Here is a 9,852-nt window from a genome sequence, read left to right as displayed (position 1 = left end):
GGACGTCGTAGACTATAGTGCCAAAATAACTGCTAGGCTGGATTTCTCTACTGCGCTAGCGTTTATATGTCGTAGCTCGACGCTGTAGCGCCGAGATAATAACGTGTTGCCTTTCTGCTCGTTGGATCTGTTCACTTCTATCTGCTCGCGTCTTCTGTTTTCTCTTTTTGCGTGTGATGGCTGCTTGTAGACGCGGAACCTAAACTAAAAAACATCTACGCGGGCACACGTCTTCTTTTGTACTAGTCAGCTACCGAAGATATTTGTATGCAGCATCTTATAGAAGATACTCATCAAACACATGCGAACCACGTGTTTGCATTTTTCCCTTTGCCCAGTAGATTCCACCACCAATAAACAAACTATGCATTCGGTCACCTTCCAGGAAAAGATTGCAAAAAGAAAGTAAGAAATGACGGGTCCAAGTCAATGAAAGCATGCATGCATGCATAGCTAACTGGTCATAGTCAGTGCTGGAAATCGGGCGGAGCTGGACCCAAATTTATCGTGTTTCGTGTGAAACGAGTTCTAACCTAGAAAACCTCAAAAAAAATTTGGACCGTGTCGTACCAATCCGAAGTGTAAAAACAATGGCTCAGTCCGACCATAAACCACATCGTGTCTTCGTTGGGTCGTACCGGCCCAAGCTCGACCCGTATATTTGACCACATAAAATCAAAATATTACAACCATATAAAGTTCATAGCTTACTAAATTAAAGATATTAAACAATTCTAGCATCATTTGACCACATAAACTCCAAATATAACAATAATATAAAGTTGATATCTTACTTAAATTAAAGAAATTAAACATATTGGGTTTAATTGTGCTGTGCCGGCCCAAGCCCGACCCATATATGCGAGCCGTGCCGGGGGCTCGACGGGCCGGAATTTGAGGCCTGGCCCAGGCCCGCCTTCAGGCCGTGCTAGCTCGACTCATATTATTTTGTGTTGGGTCATACTTTGGGCTTCTATTTTCGGGCCGTGCTCGTGCTGGCCCGAAAATTCCACCCCATATTCTCAGCACTAGTCAATACAACAGGGTTAGTTCAGCACATCAGGTACCTTGAAGTTATAGGGCGTGTTTGGTGTGGCGGCCAAATTGGCCGCCACACCTGTGGCTCAAAAGTGTGGCGCGGTGTGGCGGCTTAAGCGCCACACCAAACACACCCATAGTCTACAGAAACAGCGATCAGCCATGTTAACTTGACGCTATGGTCTATGGCGTCGATTAAAGAGTCCAAAACGAAATTAAGTCGTCCAAGGAAGAGAGAGCCAGACATGATTTTTTTAAGAAAAAAGGGGTTTAATTAGAAAAAATCGGGTTCTATAGCGTCTAGATTTTTTTAGGCTCATTGGCTCTAGTCGTAGCACCGGCGATAAGGCAACCCCGATTCGCGTGTTCATTAGATTCGTCTTGTTCCGTGAAAGCCACCACCCCGCTTGTCAACGGTGGCGAATGGACGGTTGTGACACAACTAGAGATGGTAATAGATCGTAATCTAAATATTTCTTTACAAAATATTAAGATACTAAATACATTTTAATTCAAAAATGAATATAAATAGAACTTGATCTTAATTCGATTCGTTCTTCAAAACTTATATTGTAAAATTTAGAGCTTATTATCACTCCTAGTCACAACACAAGCGACCAAATCCGATCAGCGAGAGCGGGGACATCTCGGAATTCGTGACAAGAACCGTTGTGATGCCGCGCGGAAAAGAGAAAAGGGGATATTTGGAATGGCTCTAATAACGCGACAGTGTAAAGCTATAGTTTATAATATAAATTTAAATAGTTTTAAAAATATACTAAATCTAAATAATAAACGAAATGAATTATCTAAATGTATTATAAAGGTACGTAGCTCCACTTCCAAGATTTTCTGAAGCACCTAAGTTTTATGGAGCCAAAGAGTAGGGCGGCAGCAAGAACTGCAGAATTAAATGGGTGACTGGATTTCACTGCGAGACGCTGCTTCCGCTGTGGCGCGGCGGACGGTTGAGTTCAGGCACAGTGTGGCAGCGGCGCCCGCCCGGGCTCTTGGCAGCCGGGGACCAAAAGGTTGATCAGATCAGCACATGTACATGCTCTATTCACGTAAACACACTACCCTGTTGGCCAGGCCTGTTCGCGTACTGTATGTATGCATGCCACATGCGTCCGCTGGAATCCCGGGACATATTCAAAGACTGGGAACGTGCGCTTGCGGTCGCGGTACCCAACGGGCGAGCGACGTGTCCCGGAGGAATAACGACCCTTTCCCGAGCTGTCAGGGAATTGTCCAGAGTCCAAAGTCCAAACGAGGCGCTGGCGAGGAGGGAATGGGATGGGATCGGCCACAGGCCACAGGCCACAGGCCACAGGCCAAGGCTAAGAAAAGGGTACAGGGCGGCGAAGAAAGCGATGCGCCATGCGCGCCAGCAGGGTTGGCTGGCTGTGGGCTGTGGGGGCGGACGACGCGCATCGCTGCTGCTGCTGGAGCTCGGCTCTGTTCCGGTCTGGCCCATGCATCTCGCCTTTTCTGCCCACGTCCATCTGTGGACGCCACTCGCCTGAGTTGCTAGCAGGCAGCTGGTGCCAAACTGGGGGCAGGGGAGCGGAAAGCTCCTCCTCGGCTCCTCCCCCTCATGTTTCGAGAGTGGCGTTAGGCTTGCCGTTATCTGCAACTGCAAGAGCTAGTAGGCTTTTCGGCAAAAGCAGATTTCGTGTCTGCCTCTGATTGCCGTATAACGACGGCGTGCGATGTTGCCCTCCTCTAGGAGTCTAGGTGCCGTGTTGCGTCGAGATCGCTCCAGCCGAGTCTTTCCAGCGTTCGCCAGCAGCATTGCATTGTGTATTTGTGTACTCTATCCTTCCTACTTGCAGAGACGCTGAACCCGTTTCTGTTTCTCCTACTCGTACATGCATGCAACAGATTCCCCCCGTACCGTACGTGCGCCCTCGTTCAGGCCGCCAAGGACATTGAATACGACGGCTCGCGAGCACTCCGGCCACCACAGCTGCGCTGCGCTGCACTGCACTGGCACCGCGCGGTTCTCGACCGCGCATGACGATGCGTCGGGTACTCGGGTCGCCACGCCGGCCGCGGCCAGGAGCCCAGGACCAGGGTCCAGGGTATTTCGGCGTCACTTCGCACCAGCAACAACAGGCAACACGATCTGGGTTCGCCCGCCGTGTGGCCGGACCTACGCGGCGTCGCGGCACGCCGCCCCCCGTCGCGTCTGGGGAAAAAGTGGAGGGGGAACCGGGGAACACACGGGTGCGGAGGGACCATGCCTTTTTGAGTTGGTGGTCCGCGCGCGTCCTGGCGGGCGGGCGGGCGCTGGACCATGTCCATTTGTCCCCGTCTGCAGACGCGCAGGTGCAGGGTATATGCACTGACGAGGTGGCACGGTACCGGGTCCGGCGCAATGCATTAATGCTGCGCTGGGCCTGGGTCATCCATGTCGATCGGGTGTGTCACGCGTGTGTTTGTGACAAGTTCATTCCTACCACAAACTGCCTTGTCTTACTGTTCGTAGCCCAAGTTCCTACTGTGGTCTGTATTGTTTGGCTACATCCATTCATGAATCAATTTTTTTGACTTCTGAGTGCAGTAGCAGGATCGTTGTTCCTTCATCTGTAGCTGTAGGAGTGAAAGAAACAGAGGTGACAACTGACACAGATGCTGCGGCCATCCAGGATTCGTGCCAAAATAAATAAATGTGATTATCCAGATTGCGACGCAAAGCCTCTACGACCATCAAGCCGACGAGCTCGCTGATGTTTTGTGAGAATTCGTTGGTTCCAAGCTGTAAGTTGAGAATCATAGTTAGCTGGGAGCTGTAGAATGGAGCGAACACATTTTTGAGGGCCGCAACGCTGTACACTGCTTTCAGTGCAGCCGCGCAACTTTTACAGAGCGGACTGTATATAAGCATCAGAGAGGAACATACCGCAGAAAAATTGCCCAAGGACTTCTACGGAACCAAAGAGAAAACAAGGAACTGCACGACACAGGCGTAATTGCTAACTGCTGATCACCTCAGCGATAGCTGACCGGAGGGAGCAACGGTAGTTAACTAGATATTCTGCCCTTCCTAACAATGAGCAAGAGCAATTCGACCAGTGCCAAATGAAAATTTTGGTCAACCACATGTCTGCCACTGTCAGTACAGACCCAAAAATTTCCACCAGATGGTTCCAACAACTCCCCAGATTAACGTGTTAGCCAAGGCTGTTATAAAACCCAGCCTGAAAACATCTGGAAGCTCCATATACCCGGCTGCACAACAAAAGTAACAGGTTAATCTGCATACCAATTTCAAGGGGTTATCTCTATATACAAAAGAAGGACCGCTTGCCCGCTTTAAAAAAAGATATCCCTGTTCTACAGTATTATTCATGACGTGTTTTTTTCTTTCATTGTTTTTTATATAAAAAAACAGGCCTAGTGCAATGGTGAGAATTCTCAGTTTCTCACTGAGTCACCATGTCACGGCCTTGAAGCAGTCTCTCCATCTATAGGAGAAGACTTGCCTCAACTTATCCCTTCCTTAGAAACTACTCAAGTGGGAGCCTCTTGCACGTCTGCCTTTTTTATTTTTTAGTACCAGATCCCTTGTGAAGGAAACCAAAAAATTTAGTTGGCAGGGTTAACTACTTGAGGTAAAAAAACAACCAGAATTTCCAGGGAGAGAGAAAAAACATTACCTCCGAAGTATACTGCAGCCTGCCCACTACTATAATGAGTGATTGCACCGAACAGATTTGTGTTGAATGCCAAAGCAAGTGCTGACAGCACACTAGGAACACCGGCCGCTATATGCATAGCCAGAAATGCAGAGTATAAGGCTCCAACATGTCCAGTCTGGCTTGCAAATAGGTAGTGGATCAGAAAGTAGGAGGCCTCCAGAACACAAAATGCCACTGGCCAACTCAATGAGAACGACTGAAGCAGCTTGGCAACACAGTTTGACATCCAAGAAACAATTCCCAGGTTAGTGAGTTGTCCTGCCATTCCAACCAGAACTGCAAACCAAGCCAATGTATCCCATGCTGATTTCTCATTCAAGCAATCGTCCCAGTCTAGCACACCGAGAACGAGAAGAATGGAGAGCCCAAGCATTGCAGCCACAACACTAGACACACCAATAGCATCCCTAAACAGAAATTGCGCAACAAGTTATTACCAGAGGTACAAAACCAGTCCCACCAGAAAAAAAACAATAAGACCATGCATCACATTCATGTATGGCATATGTAGCACTCTACCTAATTTACTCACTTGAGCGAATTATAAATTATCTATGAATTATTACACGTACTGATGGATACAGCGGAATATGATCAGCAGACATATCACATGAAAAATATTTTATAACAAAAAGCAGGAACCAGAATATAATTGCCAACTATCTTGGAGATCAGCGCTACTCAGCACACATCTTAAACAGAGAATGAGAGAAATTCTTATGATTTTATCTAGCGATGGAACCTAGTAGGGGGTTGCTGGCAGGGCCATGGCACCCTCACAATCAATTTTTCTATTGATTGATACTAAGCCTTCGAAAGTGAGAACTTAAGTGCTTCCTGAATCAACTTAGCTACCCCCTTAATCATCTAATCCTAGCTCTGTCACTAACTTTATCAACAATGTTGAACCACACCACGCACCACATTCATAAATTGCAATGGAACAGACCAAATTTTCACTTACTAAACTAGGTGTCTCCAAAAGAAAACAAATGTGAAATCTTCACAAACTAGGGCGGCAAAATTAAAAAAAAAACAGGACTCTGCATGAATAAAATAATTTGCTGCAGGAATGTAACAACACTACTACCAAACAATTAAACTGCTTTCACAGATTATTTTGATGATGCCGTGATAAATGTAATGAGATCGTAGGAAGCAGCAAGCTGAAGTCCATGCACATCTCTTATTGAAAGTAGAATCATAGAGCAAAATAGCTCACAAGCTGCAAATTGTATTAAAATCGTGAATCAGTAGGATGAGATAATTTTCTTCAGTTATGGGAAACCTTACCCAAAAACCCATAAGGAGACTGCAAGAATCATTGTGCCAATCATAACCGATTCGTTTTTAGTCACAGGGCCCATGAGCTTCAGTTTCTTTTCAGCCAGTGCTGGGGCATCAGGGGTGTCCTTTGTTTCAGGTGGGAAGATTTTGTACAGCAAATATGGTGTTGCTAGCAGAGAAACAAGAGCTGGCAAACTAGCAGCTTTGAACCATGATACCCATGGATTTGCAATGATTACACCAAGCTCCTCTGCTAGCTTCAAGCACAACAGGTTTTGTGCTGCAGCAGTGAGGAATAAAGCACTCGAGTTACCAGATGCCTGTCAAGCAACATAAACAATCAATTTGCATAACATACAGAAGAATTATAGAAACATCCCACAATTACACCTATGCTATTTGGGCCCTACATGGAGTAAATGTAACCATTGTAGCTATTTGGGCCCTACATGGCGTAAATGTACAATAGATTCCTCTAGGTAGTATAAACACATGCCATGTGGACAGGGGCTTCCAGATTCTCACACTCCACAATAGTGCATGACTAGTCAACTTTTCTCTTCCCTGAGCTTGAGTCTTTTGTTAGCAAGGCTCTCGATACATTTAACCAGGAAAACATTCTTTTGCCCCAATAATTTTTTAAAGGAAAAAAATATTAACTAAGTGACATAATGAAGCACCTCATCATTTTAATGTAAATCCTATAGAAAAGGGATTTCCTATAAGAAAGAGACTGAGACTTGATACAGTTGTGAAATGCTTTAATGCAAGCATGCAGTACATACTAAGAAAATCTTAAGGGTGTGTTTAGTTTAGCATCCAAGCTAGTCAAGCCAAATTTTCGCTAATTTAACCAATCCTATTGGATGTCAAATTTTGGCTTGGCAGCCTCCTCCTTTGGCCACCTTAGTTCATTTTGGTGGCCAAAGTTGGTCAAATCCATGGCCACCAATTTGGTATCTGATGGCCAAATAGTGGCTTGGTTAGGAGGTGCCACAAACCAAACACAGTCTAAAAGCTTTATATAGATCAACAATGCAAATAGCTACTTCCTACATTTCAATTGTAAGTTGCTTTAGTTTTTGTCCTAAGTCAAGCTTGTCGAATTCGACCAAGTTTATAGAAAAAATATATTAACATATACAATATCGAGTAAATGCACCAAAATATGTTTCATGTTGTATCTAGTGAATCTTGTTTAATGATGTAGACGTTCATGCATTTAATATAATAGAGTTAAAACTAAAAAGGCTTACAATTTGGATCAAAGAGTAGATTCATTACGACAAATAGTTCCATAGTACAAAATTCATTGCTTTTAATATAATAGATTTTTATTAAACATATAGCTAGGCAAAGTGCCTTATAGTATTTCTGATCAGAGGAAGTACCTTTATCTGAAGATAATGTTTTCTACCTTCAGACCCAACAATAATTCAAATCAGTCTGGCTGAAAAACAAGGAATCTCTACTACCAATTTCTATTTGTGCACGAGTCCACAAAAGGATACAGTGAATAAAGCTAATACAATTAACAATGAGCCCTTTCTGTAAAAATCAGTTGGGAAATCGATCATTCTTAATTTAGTGGTGATCGTCAAATTGGCGCATTTCATCTATCAGAAACCAACATATAAAAGATTTATCTGATCTAGGATCGAGTTGGAAAGTTACTCAACTGATCCAACGCAAATCTGACCAATTGCATTGCATAATTACCTGGAATTGCGTCATCACAAGATAGGACCCAAGCTTCCGCGACGATGGATGGTTGGGCTTGCTCTCAGCCGACAGCGAGAGCGACTTGATGATAGGTAGGAACACGCCTCCGGCCCTCGCCGTGGTGCTGGGCATGGCTGGCGCGATGCAGGCCTCGCTGAGGGTAAGCCCGTAGGAAAGGCCCAGCGTGCTGCTCCCGAGCCACTTGACGAAGTAGGTGGCGATTCGGTCGCCGAGGCCTGTCTTGACGAACCCGCGCGCGAAGAAGAAGGAAATGACGATGAGCCAGATGACCTCGTTGGTGAAGGCGGAGAAGGCGGCGGTGAAGGGGAGCGTGCGAGTGGCGACGGCGGCTGTGAGCCCGAGGAAGGCCCATGCGCCGACAGGGAGAGGGCCAAGCACCAGCCCCGCGATTGTGGAGAGGAAGATGGAGAGGAGCTGCCACGCCTGCGGGCTAACCTCGACGGGCCGCGGCGCGAGGAACCGCACGGCGAGGCCGATGGCGATGGAGATGACGAGCGGCAGTAGCTTCGCACCAGTGGGCTCGGGCTCAGGTTCAGGCTCCGGGTTAGAATTGGGCGCTTGGGAGGCGAGAAGAGGCAGGCGGAGGTGGCGGCGAAGGGTGGGAGAAAGGCGATGATGATGCGGGGAGGAAAGGGAGGGGGAGTAGGTGTTTTGGAAGGAGAGAGGAGCCGGGAGGTGGTGGAGGCGGCGGCGGAGGTGGTGGCCCCGCGCCGGTACCGGCAAAGGCGGGCGGTGGGCGATGGTGGCGAGGTGGAGCTCCATCGACGGCCGCAGAAACAGGCGAGCGCTGGGCGGTGGTTTCAGACTTCAGTTTCAGCTGAAGAGCGACCTTTCATGTAGTGTAGCCTAGGTACGAACGGCTGAAAGCGAGATGGAGGTGCGGACGTGGCGCCCGGTTGCAGTCGGAGGAACCGGGGATCATTACCGGTGAACCGTGTTGAGCAGAGCAGTGGCGGTGTAGTCACAATCACATTCGGTAATGCTCTTTGGAAGTCACATCGTAACTTTCGAGTCTATATATCCGACGTCGAGGCAACATCCGACGGCTCAAAAACTAGCCTCATCATTTCACGTTGAACCGCTGCTGCCGCCGCCCTCCGGCCGACCGGCCCCTCCCGCACGCAACGCGCAGCCATCGCGGCAGCGCACTTGAACAGTAACGTCCGCTGGTCGGCCGTGTCCGTGCCGTGTCAGTCCGCTGCCCGGCACTCAAAAGAAGGGATATACGAGGTAATGTATCATAAGTTTATTCTATTAATTTTGGTGGAATCAATCTATTCTTGATGTATATACTAATTATTAGCTTACAAGGAATAAAGTGATGATGGATCAACTCATTCTATTCCACAAACCAAATAAAAAAGTGAGGAGTTAAAAGAAGATGGACCATTTCATTCCTCAAACCAAACACACTAGTATAGATTCGCCTAGTCCTGCACTGCGCGTCCCGCCGCGCCGCGCCGTGCCGCTGCAGCCCTTGGCCACCACGGACCACGCGCTTTTGTTGCAGCCCTTCTGCGCCGCGCCACCGGCCCACCGCTGCCATCGTTGGTCTCGTAGCCATTAAAGTCGACGACTGTTCTGGCCGCTGTAATTTATAGAATAAACAATATAAATTATTTTGGAATAAAGTCAAACAAATAGTAACACGAGTGCTTCGCGCCTGCAGAGAATCTGAAACGATAGCACGAACTCTGTAAGGGCATATACAGTAGACTCTTAAGGTGTTTAAAGGACTATTTGCAAAAAAACGTAGACCCATATTTCCGTGAAAAGACGTTTCTAGCTTGTAACCTAAGTAGCAGCAGACGTCTCACCTCCCACTGTACAAATTCATCGTCTGTTCTATCGATCCGATGTTGTAAAAGCGCATTTAATTTCGTATTTATTAATAGACTATATTTATATATACTCCATTGTATAATAGTCTCTTAATTGTCTCTTGTGCTTAGAGAATCTGTCGGAGAGGAAATCTCCGGCGGGGTGGCGTAGTGCACCCGCCCTAAATCCTAAGATGAGGAGGGGGCCTAAGCGTTTTGCTTGTTAGTTGGATGTAGGAATGAACACGCAAGAGTTTTAG

General features: G+C 46.9%; 1 protein-coding gene across 2 annotated transcripts; it reads right to left on the bottom strand.

Annotated features, from left to right (window-relative positions):
• Window positions 1–3,498: 3,498 nt before the first annotated feature.
• On the bottom strand, window positions 3,499–8,980 carry LOC541643 (plastidic general dicarboxylate transporter). Of its 2 annotated transcripts, XR_002266995.2 has the most exons (5): window positions 7,749–8,980; window positions 6,036–6,349; window positions 4,701–5,149; window positions 3,944–4,272; window positions 3,704–3,799 (listed from the first exon to the last, which is right to left on the bottom strand). XR_002266995.2 is itself a non-coding variant. In NM_001111398.2 (4 exons), the coding sequence occupies exons 1-4, from the start codon at window positions 8,532–8,534 to the stop codon at window positions 4,157–4,159; spliced, it is 1,665 nt and encodes a 554-aa protein (NP_001104868.2). In that variant the 5' UTR covers window positions 8,535–8,616; the 3' UTR covers window positions 3,499–4,156. The 2 variants fall into 2 exon arrangements, 1 of the variants encoding a protein (NP_001104868.2); NM_001111398.2 differs by having other exon boundaries at window positions 3,499–4,272; window positions 7,749–8,616.
• Window positions 8,981–9,852: the final 872 nt, after the last annotated feature.

The sequence above is a fragment of the Zea mays genome, chromosome 2 (assembly GCF_902167145.1).
Source record: "Zea mays cultivar B73 chromosome 2, Zm-B73-REFERENCE-NAM-5.0, whole genome shotgun sequence".
Lineage (NCBI taxonomy): Eukaryota > Viridiplantae > Streptophyta > Magnoliopsida > Poales > Poaceae > Zea > Zea mays.
This window is presented reverse-complemented; position numbering and strand designations above follow the sequence as displayed.